This window comes from Mastacembelus armatus, chromosome 7, assembly GCF_900324485.2.
Source record: "Mastacembelus armatus chromosome 7, fMasArm1.2, whole genome shotgun sequence".
NCBI classification, from domain to species: domain Eukaryota; kingdom Metazoa; phylum Chordata; class Actinopteri; order Synbranchiformes; family Mastacembelidae; genus Mastacembelus; species Mastacembelus armatus.
In genome coordinates this window covers 2,331,928-2,356,193 of record NC_046639.1, presented here as the reverse complement: position 1 = coordinate 2,356,193, position 24,266 = coordinate 2,331,928, and the positions used below count along the sequence as shown (strand labels likewise).

The 24,266-nt window shown below is 41.7% G+C and overlaps 1 protein-coding gene across 1 annotated transcript in view; it reads left to right on the top strand.

Moving 5' to 3' along the window:
- Positions 1-24,266, top strand: part of LOC113146209 (ELKS/Rab6-interacting/CAST family member 1-like) — a 133,502-nt gene that overhangs the window by 23,014 nt on the left and 86,222 nt on the right. Inside the window, exons 9-10 of the mRNA XM_026333551.1 lie at positions 7,852-8,019; positions 23,232-23,369. Coding sequence (XP_026189336.1) covers positions 7,852-8,019; positions 23,232-23,369 — 306 coding nt within the window. The remainder of the gene's footprint in view (positions 1-7,851; positions 8,020-23,231; positions 23,370-24,266) is intronic.

Genomic DNA, 24,266 nt, shown 5'->3' with positions numbered 1-24,266 from the left:
TAGAGTGGCTTGATGGATGTCGAAGGCTGTGGGCTTTTGTCAGTGAGTGATGCAGTGGTGTGGTGTGCTGCGGTCCCTTCTGGACTATTTTTGTTGATCTTTCCTTGTCCTCTTTCCTGATTGATGGTTCATATAGGTAGTGAGGCAGAAAAAAGATGTGGTCACACTCCACCCTGGATTCTCCCCCTGCTGTGTCATCTCTCTCTGTCTTTTCCTTCTGCCTCATTCCCTTTTCCTCACTTCATCCTTATTTTCTCTTCCCTCATGCTATCTGCCTCCATCTGTCTTCTCTCCTCCCGTTTCCCTGCCTACTTCTCCTTTTGCTGTGTCCGTTCTCATAGTCCATCTGTTGGTACCATTACAGCACAGGGTGTAGAACAAATTAAACATGGGTGAGAACTTGATGACTTCAATAAAGACAGTGAGGTTGTTGGCATAAGTAAATGGAAAGCAATTCCTGTTTTTTGGATGACCACTAATTCTCAACTTTATATTTTAACCCTCGGATGAATCCAAACCATGACAGCACAGTTTTAATATGACCTCATCTGAACTTGCCTGACCATGGTCACCGTTCTCAGACCCAACAGCATGTTCCCTGGTTCCTGGGGTGGATGCGGTTTGGGATTCAATGTGAGCAGCAAAGCTTCAGGGCCCCCCAGAACAAACATGGCATGGTCCAAAATAAAGCCCCCGCAAGTTCTTCAGAGGCCATGTGGAAAAGCCATAAAGTGGAGTTATAGGGGTCAGAATGGGGATGAGATATTTAATGGTTTACACAGGGAACGAGGTAAATATGTGCATGACTGAAGCAGTCGACAAACACAAGTGTGTGCAGAGGGACACTTAATGCATATGCACATGGAGAGATGCATGTTACTGTGCAAATGCACCAAATACTGCACGCTTCAGCATAAAGCTAGAGGACATCCAAAGTAAACTTACTTTGTGTGATGATTTGGGTATATGTGTGCTCTCTAAACTTTCATGTTTACTAGTTTACATTTAGAAATCAAACAAAAACAGTCAGTAATGATGGCTTTGCTTGGTCTGCGGCCAGTCAGTGGCTGGTTAACTAGAAGTCAGTGAGGTGCTGATAGAGACAGCCAGGAACAATATGCTCCTTTCTTTTTGTTCTGACCTCCTCTCTCCACAGGGTCACTCTGCTTTGCTCAGACAACTTAACCTCTGGTTTTGAAAACACACTTTATTTTCCTACAGGTGCAAAACCAGCATTAGAGCAAATGTAGTTTTTATGAAATTTGCCTCAAGTGCAAATTGTTGTTTTTTTTTTTTTTCATCTCCACCTGTGACAATTTTCCTGGTGCCAAACAAACATGTTTCCTCCGGTGTAGGAGAGACATATCTTAGGCTATATTTATGATGATTAGGTAAAGCAGAACAATGTTGGTGCTCAGTTCAGACCAAAAAAGCATTTGCATTGAAACCTTCTAGTAATGCCTCTTGTGGCAAATGCAGACACTGAGCAGTTTGCATGAACAGCAGCAGTGTATTCGTTAATTTGCTGCATTGCTGAGGCATCATGGGACTCAGAGCTACTTTGTGATGTAAGTTACTAACATTCTCTCCAGTTTCTCTAATTACTGTAGATACATCATAGACAACAATCGTGGCAGCAGATCAAGCTGCAGGCATCACAACTTGCACTTCTCTCTGGAAGCCTCTATACTCTTAATGCTATTTGCAGTCTCAGGCCCAAGATCTGTTCACTGATCAGTAAAAGCTGCATCATATCACCTAGCTGGGCTGTGCCTCTGTAAAATACTCATTCGTTTCTGTGGCTTAACCTTCATCCCAGCCCATTTTTAGTTGGTGTTGGACTCAGTCAGCAGTGAAATGGTGCATGGTGGTGTGGTAGTGATGGTTGTCATGTCATTAATGTATGCCTTTGTAAGTGCTGCTCTGACTGACCTACTTAGATGGTCTAATAATAACCCTAATAAGCTGTGGTGTATGTGTAGTTACACTGAGAAACAACATCAGCACTGCTGTTCTCTCCCCTTGCTGTGTTTGGGAACATACTGTACCAAGAAATGACTGTTGCACCTTAGTCTTAAGTTGTTTGTATGTGATGTAACTAAATAGCTAATATCTTTGTAAGGAAGAAAATACCACAAATGGAAAGAACTTTTCGACTGGAGCCTTGGTTGTGAAACATTGTCCATGCAGCCTCTAAAGTCAGTGTTTTATATACTGAGGGTGTGGTAGATACACCAGCAGACACACAGACAGACAAATAAATTAAAGACGCTGTTTCACATGTTGATCGAGGAGAAATCAAGAAGATTTCAGGCTGTAGTTCTGCTGTGGCCTGCAGACCCGCGTCCTTCTCCACATGCTTGCTACAGCTGACTTTTCAGAGTGATTTGACAGGAAATAGATTTCCTGGAAACAGGATGTAGCAACTGGCATGCAGCGCTGGAAATGATCAGGAAAAATAATCAAAGAAGGAGCAAGTGTTAATGAGGGGGAACGCCTGCAGCGTCTCTTCCTCTATATGCATTCGTGTGTGTGTGTGTGTGTGTGTTGCGTATGTGTATCGTGTGTGTGTCTTTCTCTGTTTGAGGAGGTAATGATGATGGATGGAGGACAAAAGAGGAATTGAGGCAGCAACGTGCAGTGAGCGTTAGTGCGATGGTGTTCGAGGGAGAGTCTCTTAAATTTCTAAATTTCCAGAAAATATCGATTGGTGCAATAACAAAACTATGGCTTGTTTGATTTTTATGCTTTGGCAGAAAACATGAATTCATTCTGTAGAAAAATATCTTTTGTCAGTGGATCTTGGGAGTTCTCTGTGTGTGTCCTTGTCCTTTTTTCTTTCTTTCTTTCTTTTTTTTTTTTTTTACATCTGTGCTTTCCCATGTCCTCTCTACAGCCTGTGGGCAGACAGCTGTGTTGCCATGGTTTTACCAACAGATGTTGCGGTGCACAATGAGACTGTTCACTACCATTCACCCTGCAGCTCCTGCTGTGAGGGAGTTTACATCCTCTTATTATCCTGAGCTGGGCCCGAGGTGAATTGTCCATTATACAGTTCATGGTCAGAGCTCTGACTGTTATCCCCGGCTTTGATGACACACCTCAAATGACACCCAACCAAACCCCCAGGAGAGGGAATGTCTTCATTTCCGCACAGATCAGCCCGTGTCGTCATGTCTGGCATGAGCAGCTCAGGTTGAGAGAAAATCTTCTGTTTGCGTGTGTGTGTTGTTTAAAAAGTATGTGTGTGTGTGTGTGTGTGTGTGTGTGTGTGTGAGATATGGAAAAACCAAGAATCAGTGCAGAGTCTCAAGGAAGCTTCATGCTTCCTTCTTACATTAGGATTGCATTTTTCACCTGGTGCTGTGAACACACATAAAACCAACACACTGATTTAAAAAAAAAAAAAAAAAAAATCACTTTTGCCTTCAACCTCACAACCTTCGACAGTAACCACTGACTGTCTCTACAGTACAGCCTCACTGGGAAACGATGGATCATTTAACACCACTCCTCACATTTGAGTCAGTGAAAGCTACGCACATTCTGGTGCAACATCTGTGTGAGTGAGTAAAATGGATATTCTGTAAACATGTGTCTTTCGTAAGTTGAATCAGACGATCTTTTTTCACCTTTAGCAAATGTTTAATAATGCAGACATTAATCAGAGTGAAAGCAAAACTAACAGCAGTTGACTGTTTGAACCAAGCGGTCTACATTCATTCTATTCTTTGTTCATCATATGAGAGTCTGTTAGTTTCTCTTTGATACATACACTACATACATTTCAACAGTTAATTGGATAATTATAGCTGGTTTGGGACACTCTAGTAGTCTAGCATCATCTTGAAATGAAATAGCCTTCATTCTTTTAGTGATACAATCCAGACTTGGCCACATTAATGGCTAGAAAAACAAGATTTAGTTGAGTATTATATCATAAATTTAGATGATTAATTTCACAGCAGAGATCTTTAAATAAATTAAGTCTAATGACTCCCCTTTGCTGTATTTATTCAGGCTGGCTGGACGCCATGCAGCCAGAGAAGTGACTCACACAGCTGTGCGTAGTGCACCACAGCGACCCGAGCAGACCTGAGTTCAAACTTCAGATACACCCTCCCAGACCCACTCCTGGGATTTAAGAACTTTCATGGTGGTGCTGTGAGCTGAAGTGACATTCAGGAAAATGAGAATGGCTGATGATCTATGACAGTGTGTGCATGTGTGAAGGTCAGAGATGTTTAAATATTTAATTTGGTCGATTTAAGATCATATTAGGAATGTTTTTTTTTCTGTCTCAAACTGCAGGTCTTCTTGCAATATCAGTCGTAATTGGATGAGTCAGTGTGCAACAGTTTGTATGCAATAGTGCGTCCCCAGGCCTTTGCTGTGGTCTCACCATCGTCTCTGGTTCTGCCGTTTTAACTGTGGTCTTCTTATATAGTCCCTGTGTTGTTTATTTCGGCCAGGGGCCGACGCCGGGCCTGATACCTTTGCAGATTCGCCTGCCAGAAAAACTTTTATGATGAAATGTGAGGCAGGAAAATGGGAGGTGAGGACAAACAGTGGAGTTGTTTTCTTTAAGCCTCTGTTTTACTTTTCTAACCAGTGTCCAGAATCCACATTTGGCTGTCATTGCAAGCATGAGAGAAGAAGTCAAAGAGAAAGATTGTGAGTTTATATATGTGTGTGCTTGTTTCAGTGCAGGATGTATACGTATGTGCATGTAGAAAACTGTTTAATATGTTCATGTGAGCATGCACATTTGAAAACACTTCATGTATTTGTTTAACAAAATACCATATATTGAAAAGAATTAATAATCTTGCAGCCACAAGTCTTGAAAACATATCACAACCATTTTTTAAAATGACGTGGTGGTGAGTGAGGGGCTGGAAAGCTTAAGTGGGGTTTTGGGGGGAGATGGGGTGATATTGATGTGTTTTTAATTCATCTGTTCAGAGGGACACTTCGGTGCAATCTCATTGTCCCTTTGGATTAGAACAGGGCCAAACTGGGCCACAGTGGGACCCTCAACCTCACTCCCTCACCTTTTCCTTCTTTCTGTTTTCTTTCCTTCTTTAATTGTCTTTCTTTCCTCCCTTCCTTCCTTGCGTCCTTCCTTCCTAATGTCTAGGAAAGTGCAAATCTACACAGAAACACACAGACCTACAAAGTCATTATTAGAAAATGCAGGCCTGTCCCAAAGACAAACTGTTTCGAGGACTTGAGGAAAAATCGAGACATCACTTTGTCTTGCCACAGGGACCAGCACCTTTAAATGGCACCTCTGGACCATGGATGAATTGGTGGAGCTTTGAGAGAGAGTTAGAAGTGGTCGGGTGAGCGAGACATTTATTGTTGGAAGATGACATTGAGAAGAGAGGGAGAGGAAAATTGGAGAGGAAATTGAATGAGAGAGGTTAATCAGCCTGGCTTGTTAGCTGTCTGTCATCTCAGCATGTGTGCCAGCTGATAAAGCCGTACAGCATTTCCTGCCAAAGTAGTTTTAGTGTTACCTAGTAGAGGAGCAGCAGCTCAGTGGTGTTAATCTGCTAAACCAAATGATCTGTTAGGAATGCCCATCATCTCTACCCACATTCTTCTCCCCACTCACTTTTATCCTTACGCCTCTTCACCCCTTCATCCCTCCCTCCTCATCTGTCCATCTCTCGCCTAGTTTTTTGTGTACTGTTTTTGGCAGCAACAAGCTCTTTAAGAGGGTATTAGCAGGGCGTCTGCACAATAATATCACAGCTTAGTGGGCAAGTGCAGGTGAGACAGCAGGGATTTCCTGTTAGGCCTCTCGGCTACATTCTTGCTAAATTGGTCCTTGCCAGGTGGAGTTGGGGGGGGGGTTACTCTTCCTTCCTCACGCTCATACACACAGAGCCAAAGACATGCACATGCACACACACTCCTGTGGCAGCACATGGGCCTTAGTGCACGATAATGCGCAGTCACTGACACACTGTATGTACACAAGATTAGTGGTGTCACTAGTGTGTGTGTGTATGTGCTAGTGTGGAGTGGGGAGGACAGAGCAGGGCTCAGTATTAGAGTCCGGTTGTCTGCCAGAGAAGCAATATGAGATAAATACTTCACCATCTTAGACCTGGGGCTGCTGGGCTACTTCTGGAGAAGAGCCCATGGTGACCTCTCACATGCACGTACACACATGCACGAGCAGATCAGATCTAACTGTGGCCCAATGCAGCCGTGGCTCTCAGTTCTGTTTTTAGTATGTTCGCTCTGGTATTTGCTGTTTAGTGCCACATTATTGTTGTTATTTACTTACCATTTAATTATCAAAACACTGTTATATTTAAATATATCAATAACGTTCCCACTGACTTTTTTGTAGGTGCATCAGAGGGTTAAGATAAGATAAGATAAACTTAGTCATCTCCAAAGAAACCTCTTTGGTTCAGCTGGTATCATTTATATAAAGAAAATTAGCAGTGCATGTCACGATGTAGGCATACTTTGCACATCTCTAAACAGGTGCCAAAAGATGTATTTTTCAGTTTTGGGGTGAAGCATCTTGTCTCCTGTCTGGATGCAAAGCTCAGCTAACTGCCTTCGTTTTAATTTAACTCTCTGGAAGAAAGGGAATATGCACTTTTAGTTTAATGTGAAAGGTGTGTGGAACTCATTGTAGTTTTTTATAATGTAATCATACCCTCAGTACAACAGTATGTGCACGATAGCTTATTATACTCTCAGTATGCAGTAACTGAAACTGTTAAAATAGATTGTGATATTTTAAAAATTACAGTGTTTTCTTTTGATATTATCCTAAAGTTGAGTACTCAAGTTACCCCAGAAATGTACTAAGGTAATTCATTACTCTGCGGCAGTTACTTCCCCTGACACACTCCCTCTCCTCATGAATCTTCCCTGAAATCGTTGGGAGACGAGTTGGAAAGCACAAAAGCACAATGTGCTTTAAGTGTTTTCACACCATCCCCTCTGTGTCCAAGATATGCTTGTAAAAATGACTTTTAACAAGCCCTTTTTACTGCTTCCCTTTATCTGTGTGTGTGTGTGTGTGTTGGATTCATATAAAGGACACATGCACTACTTAAAATGAAGTTCAGATGCGTTCACTCATTTCACCACGACCGTGCTGGAAATGTAATCATGTGTTGCGAAGAGCGACAGTGGAGCACAGTTTGTGTTCATGACGGCCAGCGAAGAGTGTGCATGTATGCATTTGTGCACATGGGTGTGTGCGCGTGTGTCACTGTAGGCGGTGCGGCCGAACGCTGATATATGTCCAAGAAGAAGTTCTGGAGTGAGCTTAGATATCACTCATCTCAGTGCATGCAGCCAGATGCGGAGGATTTTAATGTGCGAGTGCAAAGTGTGTGTGCAGTCTGATCTGTGGCAGCACTGGTCCAATCACACAACACTCAATAACAATCGATGGGACGGGCTCCAGGCTCCTTTTCTCTCACACATACTTTTATAGCATCAGTCCACAGTGGTTCATATTATGGACATTAGGTCAAAGCTGAAGTTTTACTACTTCCAAACTTCAACAAATAAATGTGTCGAAATATGTCAGGTCCAGGGTTGAAAAAATAATATATGGGCCACCTGACTGAGAACTGGAAAAAACATCCATCTGAATCACTGTGCCTCGTACAATCTATTAAAAATACTTCTAGCCCATGCTTGCCTGTCCATCTGCCTGGTTGGCTAAACAGTGTAAAAACAGACTTATAACACCCACTGTTGTCTGTCTACCTGTGTATTAGTATAAGCATTTGCATTGCACAGCAGCTCCATTGCAGTCTCACTGTTCATTTTGTCTCATTTTTCTGTGTCTTCATTTATTTGTAGGTGGATGCTCTGCGGGTGCGTTTGGAGGAGAAGGAGCAGTTGCTGACTAAGAAGACCAAGCAGCTGCAGGACCTGACTGATGAAAAGAGCACGTTAACAGGAGAGATCAGAGACATGAAGGACATGCTTGATGTCAAGGAGAGGAAGGTTAATGTCCTGCAGAAGAAGGTACATGAATCCAGCTACTTCCTTTTAATTTAGCTCACCTGCATTCAAGGAAACACAATTACCTTGCTCCATTTTTTCCATTGTACATTTGCCAGGCAAAACTAAAGCTCGCAGGAATTCTGTAAGATCAGTAACATATTGTCTCTTCATGTTCTGACCTCATGAAACTGTAATTGCATTGTGAATAGATGGTGAGACAGTTTGATAATCTTATAGACACACACACACACACACACACACACACACACACAGCATATATATACACATGTGTATATATTGAGACCTGCTACTTAACAGTTGAGCACTATTACACCATGTGTGTATGTGAGTGTGTGTATGCATGAGTGGCCTTAAAGACTTTTATAAGGTTAGCCATTTAGACTGGGCCCATGGCCACCTGTGGTGTGCATGTTGGCAATTCCTCTATGGACCAATTACACACATATAAAGCTCCCCTCTCAACCTCCTTGTTTCCTCTCATGTCCTTAAAAAAGATCTCCCTCTCTCTCCTCTCGCCCTCCCCCTTGCTGAGTTCAATGAAGTAGGGCTTCAAAGGTCACATGCGGTGCCATCAATCTGTGAGTGTCTGTGTATGTGTGCACAAATATCTTCAAATGCATTTTTATGTTTATGTGACCTCCAGGTGTTTCTATGTGAGACGTTTAAAGGTGACCTTTAGTGCACCCTATATTGTGCTATACTCCTTTGGGTCTGACCTATAGCTCTTTATTCAAGGGAGATAAAGTCCTTGTTTGTAGCTGATAAATGGGGCCCCTCTGCTTCCTGACATTTCATTCATGTCTGATGTGAACTTTATTCTTAGAAATTAAAGGTTTGGTATTGCCAGTCAGTTCATTTTGGAGAAGTTTGGTTTGAAGTTTGGATTCAAAACTTTAAGTACAATTTGTTTATTTTATTATTCCATTTCACTGTGCAGTTCAGCTGTTTTACACCAGTTACCATTTTCATCCCTGCAGGCTCAAAATGTAGTTGTGTTCATGCTGCCTGTTGCTGTGTATCCCTGTGTTTTTCACCTTTCCTCCTGTTCTCTCAGCACGCTGTCCACTGTGCATACTTTTACACCCACTCTCTTGCGGTGAATGAGCCAAAACATTTAACAAGCATTTCTTTAATATTAAATGTGTTGATGTGAAATGAGTGGAGAAAGAAGTGATACTTGAATGAAATACTAAGCCAGATATTTTACACTGTGAACTGACGGGTGTTTTATTCCATTATGAATACACTGTACACACTGACCACAATCTGATTCGTTTTCCAAGCTTCCTATTTTCCAGCAGTCCCAAAGGGCTATAACTCACAGTGCTGCATCTCAGGGGAAAGGCAGGAGTGCAACTGAGAGTCAGAGTTAGTTTCCTTTCTGGGCTTTATACTGTATAAGTTACTACTGGCTTACTGTACGGTAAAATGCACTGACAAGCTCTGTGTGTGTTGCAGTAAGAGGTTCTCCCAGATATAAACCTAAATGCCACGGATGTATTTCCTCACAAAACGACGGTTGTGTGCTCTTCAGCACTGACAACAATCCTGCATCAAGCAAATCAAACATGTTTAAGGTGTCCTGAATGGAGTCGCTTAAATTTTGGTGTAATCTTGGTCTTTGCTGTCAACCAGAGTTGAAATAACACAAACTGACATAATTATTCAACATTTTGCCATTTTAAAATGCTCATAGACGTGTGTTATATATTCTGTCCACTTTAGTCTTAATCTTTAATCCTAACTGTGGCTGCTTCCACCTTTTTTCATTCGTGTGCGTCAGGTAGAGAGTTTTCTCCAAACAGCTTCCAAAAACCATTCAGATGTAATATGACTTCTTGAGGAAAATTGAATCTGACAAAAGAGCTGACGTGTCTGTGTTTCTGGCAAGTGCAACTGTTCCAGCAGTTTGGTAATAATTTAGCTTTATATAAAAAAATCTGCAGGAATTATAATAACTTCATTACGGTGTCGATGGCAAATATGTTAATTCACTGACAAAACCACCTAATAATTCAGTATCGTGACTTGTACTAAAGAACTGGAAACACTAATTAGGTTGATTTGGGTTGGAACAGTAGCCAGTGAAGGTTTACACTGTGTGCTCCCAAACCTCTCGAATAGTGAGTGAGTGGCTGCACAGATTTGAAACAGGTGAGTGTGAGCAGAGAGGGATGGAGTATGAAGAGCAGGAGAACAGAACAAAGACGCTGAACCAGATCTAGGGAAAACATTAAGACTCAGATTGTGACGGGCAGAGCTCAATTTAAAGTCAGATTACTTTAAAAAACCATGCTAAAGCAATTTGAAATGCATAAATCTCTATGAAATCTGCTATATAAATAAAGTCTAATTTGATTTGATACTATACCAGGGTAAACCATAATGCTGTCATATTGTATGGGTAACAAAACGCTGCAGTTTGATTCCTTCTCTACATTAACTAGTTAAGAAGTGACAGAGCATTTTAGGTAATCTCACGCTCCGTATGCTGTAAATCTACTGCCATAAGTACAATTTTAGCTTTGAGCTATGATAATCTGTAATAGATGCACCATCTATTCATCCATGTGTTCCCTATACTCCTTAGTAAAATTCAGGGTTGCAGGGGGAGCTGGAGCAAATCCCAGCAGACATTGGGCAAAAGGCAGATTACACCTTGGACATATCACCTGTCTATCAGATACATAGAGACAGACACTCATTCAGATTCACACCTATGGGAAATTTAGAGTCACCAATTAATCTAACCCCAAACTGCAGGTCTTTGGACTGTGGGAGGAAGCTGGAGTATCTGGACCCACACAGACATGAGGAGAACATGCAAACTTCACACAGGAAGGCCCCAGGTTCAAACAGGATACAAATCCAGAACTTTGTTGCTGTGAGGCAACACTGCTAACCACTGCCCCACCATGCTACACCGATTCACCATAACAGTTAGTGTAGCTGTGTCTCTCCTGTGCATCTCCTGAAAAGCCATTTGTTTCCATAGTTCTAGTGTCAGGAAGAGCACACGTTTGTCTAAAGCTGTACTGTAAAAGTAGACAGATTTATTTCTTTTTAGACAGATTCAACCCCTTCTAGCAGTGATATCACCACTATAGCTGTTTTGAAAAGGATGAATAAAGCTTTAAAGTTTAATATACAGTAGGCCAACCTCATCACCAATGAGCCTTGGCTGCCCTGTTGCCAGTTCACTGTTAGTTCTTCCTGAGACAACCTCTGATCAGTACTATCCACCGCAGACTGGGGACGCCCAACAACACCTGCAGGTTGCGAGATGCTCTGACCCAGTCAGAATCACTCAGGTCCTTCTGTGTGCTTGTTTTTCCTGCTTCCAACACATCAGCTTTGCTGCCCAATATACCCCTCACGCTGACAGGTGCCCCAGTAAAGAGATCAGTGTTATTCACTTTACCTGTCAGTGGTCGTAATGTTATGGTGTATACTTGCTCACATGTCAGTGCTAGAGATATTTGAGAGGGTAGTAGTTTCCTACAACCAGTGCTGATGGAAAGATACAGATGCAGACTGAACGTCATGCAACAGCAAGACTCTTGGGTGTTGTTCACCTGGTTTTGATCTTCAGTCACATGGTTGTGGTGTACCAGGAACAGAAACTTTTTTTCAATCCAGTGTCAGCAGTTTTTATAGAGACCCTGCCTTCGGTAAGACAGTTGTTCCAGTAAAAACAATAAGCTGGATTAGCCAAAGTAAGCACGACATTGTTTTTGGAAAGACATGTTGCTGATTTTTTTAAATATATTTTTTCAGCGCCTGGAGCACCACAAATGAAATCCCAGTATGTAAAGTATGTTGGTGGTGCCTGTAAACCAAAACAAACAAATACAAAAACTAATTCTTGTAATTTGGGTGAACGGACCCTGTAATATGTTATGACTAGTCATCCCATGGGAATATTTCTTAAAAGGAATATGCTTTTTTTGATGACATTGTTCAAATGGAATTTAAAACCTAAATCTGAGATCAAAATAGTGTAACATCTGTGTTTCTTAGCTATGATTTAGATTACCACACACTCTTTTCCTTTACAAAGTACATCTCTTTTGACAAGTCTGTACACAGTGAAGCCACACTGTGTACTCTTGACTTTCTCTGTCTGATTTGTTTTCCAAATTCCCAGTTTTCCAGCAGTCTTAGAAGGCTATAACTTACAGATCTGTATACAAAGGAAATGAGAGGAGTGCAGCTTGGAATCATAGCTCGTTTCTTCTTCAGTTAAATCCTGAGTAAGTTATTGCATTCCAGTTGTAAAAGACATAGACCAACCCAGCGCGTTTGAAGTCTGAAGCCAGTGCAGGTGTCTGTGGAGATTCTCAGTCAAGGATTTACACTCATGTGACCTTCACGCTCAGGTGACCTTAACGATACACATGATGGCCTGGTGACCGACCTGTCTAGGTGTTAAAGACTCACCAGAGTTTAAACTAGTTAGTCAAAACTGAAGAAGCTACTCGGATGAGAGGTGCAACGTCTTACAGAACATCAAGCACGTCCAGTTACTTGAAATTTTTTGGGTTCCCAGTGTAGGCTAAAGCCTTTTCCTGAAACTCACTTGCTAAATATCAAGGCCACATCTTCTGCACTTGACGATGGAGTGAATGTACTAAAACTGTTGAATTCTGATCTGAGAAGCTTATGGGGATTTGTCTGAATATGTTTTTGGCATCTAAAATATTTGCTGTGGAAAAAGTGCTGCTTTTGTTTTCATGACAATGAGATGAAGTTTAGTTTGGATCAAGTCAAGTGAGTGTTGAGCCTCCTCTTCATAAAATTGTCAGCTCTGATTGAGTCTGATCGAGGGTTAAGATAATACATTTCTGTTATTGTTGCATCAAGCGCTTAATTTTCACCTCACAGTGTTTCTGCCTTTATGTTTCTTTTTATGTGCGTGTGTGTGTGTGTGTGTGTGTGTGTGTGTGTGTGTGTGTGTGTGTGTGTGCTTATACTCTCTTTCCAGTCATAAGGAATACGCATCTGGAGAACTAAGAGCAAAAACAGTCTGGGGTTGTAATATTAAATGGAACAGACATTAAATGTAAATAACAACAGGAAGTCTGTTTGCTGTATTAAGCTGTTGTTCGTGAGCTCATGTTGCAGGTTTGTACTCTGACCTCCAAGCTATTGAAGCTATCGTTGTTTAATATACTGATGTTTTATTGATTTCATTTGAATTTTTCAGCATCCACTCACTTTTAACAGATTTACCTCTGACTGTACTGTACTCTACATATTTGCATTAGTATATAAGTATCAAGAGGCTCCTTCCTGTAGATATAAATGAGAGTACTTCAGTAAAACCACACTTTCATCTGTTAGACTTCTTTGACTTTAAAGTAAAATGGTCTGTTGCCCTGATCCATGTTTGAAGTGTGGAGCCTCTGAATGTAAAATTGTCCCTCTTTAACCCCTCTCTTTTATACAGAAAATGATACTTTACATGCGGGAGAAATCGCTCCCAGACTGGTAGGCAGATGAGACACAGATAGTCCAGAGTGCACAATGAGTCTTTTTTTTTAAATTATTATAATGCAGCACTGCAGAGATTGCCTTGAAGTGCTGCATGTGTCGCTTGATGCTGCTCTATCCTGTCTCAGTTAAGCATAAGGATTTTTATCTTTCGTTCCCAGCCTTTCCAAGGGTAGTCACCAGGGCTTAGTGCACGAGACCATGATGTGATTGCTGTAGGTTAATACATATGCTACAGAAGGTTTGATCGGACATTTTGGGTCTTGCGTATCACAACCCAGAACAGTGGAAGCTCTGTTCCTGCCCTTGGTCTATGAGACCATGACCAATGCATAATGATGGATTTATTTATTTATTTTTTCAATTTTGGTTCCTTTTTTTTCCACTTTTGCTAAGGGGATGTAGGGGATGGGGGACGTACACACGCATAGCCGGTTGTGGTGTGGTTTTGGTATACATGTGTTATTCATGTTCAAACATTGTGGTCTTTTCAATCCATATTCATGCTTCTAAAAAGCCTGGCTGTGTGCGTGGAAGTATAGTATCCCCTATCGTGTTGCCTCCCTATAGCAACCACAGACAGGGAGATTCGATTACATCTGCTCAGACTGTGCTGGGCATATGTGTGTGTGTGTGTCTGTATTGAAGGATGCCCTGCACACAAGAGCCTCTGTCAGTTATGATCGCGTCTAACAGGTCTCCCATAGACGTTCTCTGGGGAACCTAGCTCTGGTTCAGTGCACCCTCTTCCAGGCTCTTTCAGCACTTGCTCTGGCCTGGTGTCATCGGTGCAGGTTCCCCTTTGATTTTTGAAAAAAAGTAGAGAGAGAGAGAGAGAGAGAGAGAGAGATACTCACTGGCTTCTACGTTGACTCTCTTTCCTCTACCCAGCTCTACTTACTCCAGTCGCTCCTCCCTTGGTGAAATATACCCTATTTCCATGTTCCTTTTTGGATGCATACTGACTGTCTTCTCTCTAGCTAACTACTATTTCCATGCAGTCTTTTGGTGACCTTGTTTTCTCAGAACAACCTTCAGTGCCCTTTTCTCTCTCATTTCTCTTCCTCCTCCCACGCCACCCCAAAACAGCACTGGCACTGTTGAGTGTGATGCATATGGATAGCGTGGGGAAGTACTGCATGTTGGGAGAAAAGAAAATATTAGTCCAGCATTGGCACAGTGTTTATTGTTTTTGTGTATGTGTTGGTTTGTTTGTATTTACTGTCAATGGAGAAATATGAGCATTGTGTGCTTTTTTTTCAGTGTGTGTCCAGATGTGCGTGACAGACATTCTTTCTCTCAGTTATAAACCACTTCCTTCCTTCAGCAGTGCAATAAGTTTGATTGCAATGTGATAATGATGATTACAAGGGCTGGGTATCAGACCTGGGTTCTTTTAAGTAATGACTAAAAATGCAGCCATAACACAGAGTTATGGAAAAAAGTTGCAGAAGATAGTATCGAATGCTTGGTTGGATTCTTAGCTGTGTTTGTGCAGCTATTTCCTGATCTAAAGCAGGAATATTTGCTAATGACTATTTAATCCAGAATGCTTCTACTGCTGCTTCAGTGAAGCCAACATTACAAACAGATTAACAAGCATGCCCTGGTTTGTTAAATGAAAGGAAGGATTTTGTTGAAAAACATGGCATATTGTATCATTGCTGATGACGAGTAATTTTAAGGGAAACCCACCAGAGCTACACTTTTCATTATTGATTATGATTATTTTTGTGATTGATTGTTTTGTCAGTAAAACATCATACAATAGTTCAAAACACCAGTTGTGTCGCCGGTTTACAACCAATCAAGACCAGGACACTAAGGAAGCATTGTCATCTGAGCGTTTGAGAAGCCAGAGTCAACAAATGTTTGGCTTTTTTTTTTTTGAGGACTGACTTTAACAGAGACTTGGTTACTAAAATAATTACTGGTGCTAGTGCTAATACTGAGCTCTAACCAGCGGTGTCACCTCGGTACCGTAAATATTCCAGGTGAGTGATTGTGTCACAGCTGTATTTCTCAGAGATCCTCATAGATCAGGCTCTATCGTTGTTATATGTGTAGGCTCGTGTGTGAGCGCATGTGTGATCTTGATAGATCTGTGATGAGGCCACCAATGCCTTTCATCCTAATGGATTCCATCTGACCAATCACAGTGCAGAGACATGACTACAGATAAGCCTGCTGGAACTGGGGAGGTTCCGGTAAACAGCCTGTGATAGGCCCCCGTGTATCCCCCTCTGCTCCTATCAGCAATCAGCCGAGGTTAATGGTGAGAGCCTGAGGCTGGCTGATTGGAGCCAGGCTACACATCAGTCAAGACAAACCCAGTGCTGGGCCATATGTCAGGCCACAGCTATTCAAGTCCGTCTTCTGCCTGACCACAACACGTGCACTCAAATTCAAAAAATCTGACTTGTTTCAAGACTCTCTGACTCGATGAAGAGCTTAAACTTGACGGTATCCTCATAATGACATGGACCATAACTCAGGTTGGCCTGTTTTGACCTGACTTGTTGGCAGCCCAGTGTTAGTATTTCATACGTTAAGATGTCAGACAGGCACTTCAGTTTTTGCCTGACCCTCTCAGAGCAGGTCAAACTTTGACTCTTTGTCTCCCAGTTGAACCCTGTGACTGTGTGTAGCATTTGTCCTGTCTGACCAGATCACCACGAACTGGCTCTGGGTCAAAACTTACAGGTTGACACACAGTTGCTGTGGCCCACGCTGAGTGGCCACATACGTTGTCTTGCTCTTTCTTTTGTCTTTATTTATTTCAGATCAAAGTGCTCGCATTCCCTCTCAAACAAGAAAAGAAGTAATAGTAATGGTGCTAGGAGCAGAGGAATAAAGCGCCAGGGTAATTATCCAGCAATCACCACAGCATTCCGCAGCTGAGGGGGGCACAGATAGGGTCTTGAGCCTAAGGAGCATGGACGTGGATCGACTTGGTCGGCACACACACACACACAGACACACTCGCACTCACGTACAGCCTAGCTTGCACAAGTGCAATCTGTCTTCATTGAACAGCTCTGGGTCTGCAGGAGTCTCTGCCTGCTCATTTTGCACTGCGGTTGGCCTGGAGAAATCACTATGAAAACAACACTTGCTTCGTCTTTCTCGCTGTTTCCCCGTCACTCTCTGTCTGCACGTCTGCATCTTTGTATGTTGGATGTGTGTGTGTGTGCATGTGTGTGTTTGGGGGGGTGTAATACATATGTATGAATGCAGTGGATACAGTGGAGGGTCTCTGTGTAAATGACTTTGTGGAGGAATATGTTGGGAGAGGGGGAGGATGTCTACTTGTGTGTCAGTTTTATATGAAGCCTCCACTGCCTCAGCCCAGCCTGACATTCTTGATAATAATCACAGTCTGATTGTGTGTGTGTGAAACTCTCTGTGCGTATTCCCCGGAGAGCAATACTCCAAGTTCAGAATAATCCACATGTTACAATGGACATGCAGAGTAAAATGTAAAATGTATTATGAGCATGTCTATATACACAGGCAGTGGGCCTCATTTATCAAGCTACTTAAATATTATTGTTTTTAGAAGCAGTAAATTAAGACTGATCATAGTTTTTTGGGAGTTTAATATGTTCAGATAGTGGATGAAAGTATATAGGAATCAGAGCCCTAAAATAGAGTTTCTGTGAACAGTAGTTCTAGCACTGAGCACAAACACATTTAGAGAAAGTGTGGACAATTAATCTTTCTTTGTAATTTTGCATATTAGAGGACATTGCTTCTTTGACCCACTTTTAATCACAATTACATTGTGAAGTACCACATGTAGCTGAGTTACTTAGGGTATAGCTTCAATCCTGGTTCACTATAGTCCAGGAATTTAGAATAGACGTTTTTGTGTTTTTCTTCATGCAGAATGAAACTGTACTGTGGTTTTAGCCTACATGTAAAGTCAAAATAATGCAATAAACTTTTGCCTCCTAACCACCTTGCTGGTGATGGCAGCTGCATTCATCAGATTAGAAGATCCTATCTGACATTTTTTGGCCCCGTCCGGTAGTTTTGTCTGCATGTAGTTTTTTTTTTTTTTTTTTTTTTTTTTTTTTTTTAATTTCAAGTTTCATTTCATGCTGTTTTTATTTCACGTGGTATTAAATAAATGAAATCATATTTATGTTATCTATAATTTGTTGTTAAATTATAAGACTTTGTGAAGCAGAAACCCCCATATTCCGGCTACCAAGTGAACAGTTTTTGACACCATTTAATTCTCCTGTGGTTCTGTGCTCTGCGTCACTTTAGATTTTCTCAGGCTGTGCTATTTTAGGATAAGGTCATGTGATAGAGGTTGTGTGATTGCACTTTTAATTTGGGTGTGACTCGGATTTATCACTATATACACATCAACTTCATATACTATATCAACTTCATGTGTCTGAGTAAAAAAAGGGAGCGTTGCTTGTCATCACAATGAAACTAAAACACATTCATGTTTATTAATAAATGAGGCTCATTATATGTATTTACCAGAGTTTGTTATGTTTGTTTCTCCGTCGGTATAAAGTGCACACGTGTGTGGTTTTGCGTATGTTTTTTGTGCTTGTGCGCCTGCATTCGAATGAGAGTATTTGTGTCACTGATGCACACAGAGCATCTTTGTGTGTCTTAACAGGCACCGGTGGTTAGAGCAGAATGAATGTTGAGGGAATGGAGAGGAAGCTGCTGCTGGAGGCACAGACCTCAGTTGTAATCAATAGCACTCGCAGAGAATTCCTTCTTTTTTATTTGCTCCGTGTGCTACTTTAATTATTCTTTGATTTTTTTTCTTCTTCCTAGCTGTAGGAAAGGTGTGGATCTGCCTGTTTGTCTAGTCAACACTGGCTCTGTGTTCAGGTACAGTGTGTAACCAGGCGTCTTCATTTGGCTAACAGATCAAAGGGAGAAAAGGCCCTTGTTTAATTCCTTTATTAGACCTTCATACCTCATAACTCCTCTGCACTCTTTGACATGTACTGTAAACTCTGGAGGCAAAAATTCAAACCTACCCTCTGACAGAAATAATGACTTCTACATTTCCTTGTTTAGAATGTGTGGATGATTTCAGAACCTGAGCACCGTGCTTTTTGACCCTCTCTTCTCTTCCTCCCTCTCTCAGGCACCACTTGTCTTATGAAGTCATTGTGCTCCATCGTTCCGCTCGATAACAAATGAGTAATGACTCCTTGAGCGAAACAGCGTGACATCAGGAAGGTCATATGAGGGGAAATGGGAGAGGTGTAATTTTCGGCATTAAAGGTCTCTGTGTGTTACGTTGTCCCTTCACATTCCCAAGCAAATGACTCAGCGATTTAGAAAGCTCAGGTGAGGACTTTAACGGTTTTGACAAACGGTGGTAGTTCCTTTTCTATTTATGCAGTACAAAGTTTTGTGACATTTTTATGTTAAGCTCCTACTCTTTCAAGGAAACTTAGAATGGGGTCAGATGTGTCTTGTTCAGTTGTGCAACTGTGGGTCTCACGAGGGCTGTATCCCTACTGTCACAGATATCCCACAGATATGGAGTCCACTTATTCAGAGTCTCCTCTGTGGTTGTGTGCCAGCCTGCTGTCCTTACTCAGTGGATGCTTGGAAGACATAACATAAACACAACATAAACATTATTTTTTTTTTTTTTCATTTGAAGTTAACTCTGGAGTTGGCTTGTGGGAGCAAATCGCCACATGGGGGCGCCAGCTTACACAGTATCAGTGCTTCCACATGTTCTGTATCACAGGCAGAGATGGAGTACGTGAGGTGGTGGTGGGACAGGGGCTAAATGAAGTGCAAACGCACCCTCCTTTCACCGAAAAGGTCACCGTCTTTCCCCGAGCTTCATTACCAAACTGTTTCTCTTCAAAGAGACACATCTGAGTGCTCAGGAGCAGGAGGAAGTCATTTATTAATCTGGGAAGCAACAGGCCCTGATGACAGGCGATGGAAACAGTATGCAGGTGTAAATGCTTGAGTAAAAAAATCCAATTTTAATATGTATATGCTTTTCTTGGATCACGCTATGTGACTGTGGAGCACTTGAAGTAGCAGAATGATATTTCCAGTATGCCGTCCTCATCGTATTTCTGTTTGACTGTGACCTAGATTTCTCTGGGGAAGTACACGCTGTGTTACTACATATTGTTCAGTTTGTGGTTATTGTCCCCCTGTGTATCTGTGTGTGTGTTTGGGGGGGAGTGTGCGTCCTTGTACATGTACTTTATGCACATGCAGAGCCGGTGCCAGGATCTTTGGGTTTTACAACTGTCCCTGTCATATTTTCAGAGGTGATGACAAGTGCAAAGTAATGAGTCTGCTTTCAGAAAGGGTGACCAATTATTGTTTGGTATTTTTATTGGTCCAAAAGAGTTTTAAAAATAAAAATGATTGTATTTTTATGGTGGTCATGCTCTGCACTGGTCTCTTTTGTGTTCTACAGAAATTATTCCTCAGGAGGCCACAGAGTTCTAGCTCTTAGTTTGGATGGAAGACAGATGGGTCGACCGGGTTTGTGGTTCTGCTCCGGAACAAGCTGCTTTTAGATCACAGTTTTTTTTTGCCAGGGACACAGGGCCTGATAGTGTTTCACTAACTTCTCTGCCATTACATTAAAACTCAGCATGTCCTAATCATGATATTCAACAGACTGCAATTCTGCAATAAGTCTCCCAGCACATCTCTGAGCCCCATGAACAGACTTTACATAAATATACGTCAACTATCACTTGGGATTTCGAAGTGCCATTACGAGTTTTTTTTCCACAGATGAAAATTTCACAGCCCATTCACCATTTGTTTTACCAACTAGCTGCTAAATCAGAGAAAACGTGACTGCACTAATTTGTAAACCATATTGGTTCCCATATTTTTGTATGTACCTGTACAGTAATTTGGTTGTGCTGCAGTACTGTTATGTTTTTACTAGCAGCTGTAATACTCCTCTCTGCATCCTATTAGTTTTTATTTCTAGTAGTCAGCAACTATTTTGCAAAATCTCTAGTGATAAAATCTTGATGAAATATGTTAGAGTACTTGACTTTACTTTAGTTGTATTTTGGAGAAACAACTGTCAATATAATTGCAAAGTCAAGGCCAGTGGAATGTAATGTGCATTAAAACTCCCACTTTTGAGGAGTACCTCGTCCCGTCCTATCAGCTTGTTGATAAAGTCATAAGACTCAAAAGAGAATGGCTGCAAACAGTGGGGAGCCATGTGCGTTGGAGATGACTGAGACAGATGTCACAGTTTCTCATGAGGATGCAGACTCACTGAGACACAGCCCACACTGCAATGCCTGAGTTATATGGTAGCTTGCTATTCTAGGTGGTCTGCTTCAGCGGGAGGTGTGTGTGGTTTGAGAGTGGGATGACATATGCACAGTGGTGTAATGATAAAAACCTGTGTGTGCGGGTATGTCTGTGTCTTTTCTGTGCATATGTGTGTGTGTGTGTGTGAGAAAGAGAGAGAGAGAAATGCAGGAGTATAGTTTGAGTTAGCCTTATACACTGAGAGATAAAATGAATGACTGCTGTTCTCATCATAACAACCAAGCTACTGGAAGGGAGGCTCATCTTTCTCCTGAGAAGGCATACAGCTACCCTGCACCTCGCCTGGCCGCAAAAGGCGTTTCTCATCCAGGAGCACTGTATGTTTGGAGTTTGAGAATTCTGACAGAATTCCTAGCCCTCTTTCCCATATCCATATCATTTTCATCCACAACTACAAGGTTTAAGTTGTGTTTAATGTTTTTCTGCACAATTTCACAGACGTCCAAGCTACGAGGCTAAATATTTCATCTAGGGTTTGTTATTTTGTGCGACCAGGCCAAAGCAAACTTAAGCTTGGTGAAGAATGTAATCATTTATCTAAGACCAGGGGTGACATGCTCAATTTGACCTGAAATAAGTCTCTGTGGTGCCCACAGGAACAGGGAGCAGGGGTATGCCTGAGTACATATGTATATATTTGTTGCATATTTAGGAAAACAAGATATGTGAAGCTGCTGAACTGCTATAAAGGCCAAAGGAAGATAATTTGTCTCTGTTTGCACTTCCTTCTGTGTTTACTGCATAAGCATGTCACAGTGTCAGTCTTATATAATCTGCTGGGGCTTCACCTGTGCTTGATACTTTGGAGACTGAGAATGTTAAAATGTGTTTAGCTTAGCGCTCACGTGCTTACGACCCTTGGAAAATAGTCACTCCACTCATTTAAAGTGAAAGAAACATAAAATATTAAATGAGGAAAGCCATAACCTTTGCCTCACTCTGTCCCTTTCTCTCTCACAGCGTCCACCCTAAAATCTCATCAAACACGCCCATGGCAATCATGAATTGCTGGGAATTTTATCTGACTTTGGTAGTGTGAAGCTTTCCCATCATTCCCTAAAGGGTTTTATGTTGCTATCGCTTGTGGACTGACCCACCAAAGACTTCAGCTTGGTTGTGTAATGACTGTCATTAACCTATCAAGATCTGCCGGAGGGTCTCGGCTGCTCTTTCCCAACCCCTCCTGCCACTTTCTCTCCATTACCAAAACCAAGATGGCTCCTTGAAGTCCCTGCTCTTGGCCTTTAGGGAGCAGAGAACACCAAAGTCTAGAGTCTAATTGGATTCATTTGTAAAATAGCTGTGGAGATTTGGACATTATCTGTCTATGTACCCATGACTGGAATGCAGCTTATTCACCCCGTTGGACATTTTTTTTTACCATTTCAGTTAAAATGTGGTCTCTTGATGGCCCGAAGTGCTTTTCTTGTTTTTATTGGATTCTCATGTTCATTAAAAAAATGAATTCTTTTCAGTGCATATGCCTCTCTTTTGTTCAACACAAGCCCTGATCTGAGAAAGGGCCACTTGGGTCAAATGTGGTATTAATGCATGGCAGCAGTGAGTGAATGGTGCTTTGTCTGTCTGTAGTAAAACGGCTAAAGAAGACATGTTCTGTGGGGCTTAAGGGCTCTCAAGAAGAATATCAACTTTTCAAATGGAACTACATTTGATCAGGATTGTGTTAATTCAGCATTTGAAGGAATGTACATTACACTAGATATGGTGTGAATCCACAAGCATGTCACCATGTCCTGTCACCAGATGTGCTGTCTCTTTGGAACAAATTTATGGACCTCTAGACTCCCACTGCATTGCACTGGGCCCTGCCCCAGCTGCATCTGCTAGTGTTTTGTTTGGTACAGCTCGGAGCATTTTGCGTTTGTGTGTGAACCTGTGTGTGTGTCTGTGTGTGTTTTTGTTCTGTTTTGGAGATGATCATCAGATAAAAGCTGTTGAACACCGCAACTCACTATTACACCACCACATTAGCGACATGAGGTTAGCCACAGAAAGGCAGAGGCACAGTTCTGAAAGTCAATGGACTGAACTAACTAACTCTTAGTACAACTCTATGGAACTGGTACAGCACTGAGTTGCTGTCCATGACACTTTAAAGGCAAAGCTGTTGGTTTAAAACTGCATCTGAACTACAGTTTTGTTCATGCTGGAGAAACTGAATCTGAGCCGAAATTTCCTTTCCCACGAGATAAATACACACACGACACTCACTGCATGACAGTGACTGCTACTTACCCTTTCAGATTCAATTGAAACTTTCTGTCCATGATCGTTTAATTGTTGTAATTGTTATGAGCTTTTTTCACACCCGTATGTTTATAACCTGAGCCTGTTGCTTGCTCTGTTTTCGCTCCCTCTTCCTCTAGATTGAGAACCTGTTGGAGCAGTTAAAAGACAAGGACAAACAGCTGGCTGGGTTGAGGGAACGAGTTCAGGGCCTTCAAACTGACTCCAGCAATACAGACACAGCCCTGGCCACACTGGAGGAAGCTCTTTCAGAAAAGGTACAGTACAAAGTGAGGGATGTTGTAAGAGAAAGGGTGGATTTGACAAATTTGACAGAGAGAGTGTGAGAAAAGAGACTCGAGTTGAGGATCCAGGTTGAGGGAGATTTCTGTTGTTAGTTGGATGGTGTGATGAATAAAATCTGCATTCATGAAGAGGATAATACTTGTTTGTCAGATGTTAACGAACTCAAAATGAAACCACTACAGCACCACTTGAAATGGAAAAGTCTGGAAATTTTTAACCATGAAGGCACACTTTTCCTTCGGGAAGCTGGTGTATGGCTAATTAAGTTGCATTCTTGTAGCTATGACTCGCTGCCATCATTTACGGACATAGCCTCCTAATTTATAGGCCTGGGACCACACTACTAAAAACAGTAAGTGAGAGAAGGAGGCACTGGGAGAAGGGAGGTCTAAGGTGAACACAGACAGAGGATTATCCCTGTCTGTAACTGCGATTAACACAGGGAGGGGATGATCTATAGAATAAGAGGAGGTTAGAAGTTTTGAAAAGGGGAGGGATGGAAGGATGGAAAAGTGGAATGCCAGAAGAAGAACAGCTCTGATGGAAGAGGTGGCCTCAGCACAAAGGGAGGGAGAGGTCAAGGAATGCAAGGGTGGAGGCATAGTAAAAAAAAAAGAGTAACTTCTGCAGAGACATATGAAAGAAGAGACTGAACAGAGCTAGTCAGAGATATACAGTCACAAAGGATCAGACTGAGATGGAAATTCAACAACAAACAACACAGCTACACATATATAAAGAAATAAAACAAAGACTAAATGTGAGCATGAGTGTTACATAACAAAAAAAAAAATAGTGAAGCCATAAAGTGAAAAGTCTATGGAATATACAGAGTCTTGGTCCAGGCTTAGTTTAATACCAAATTTGTG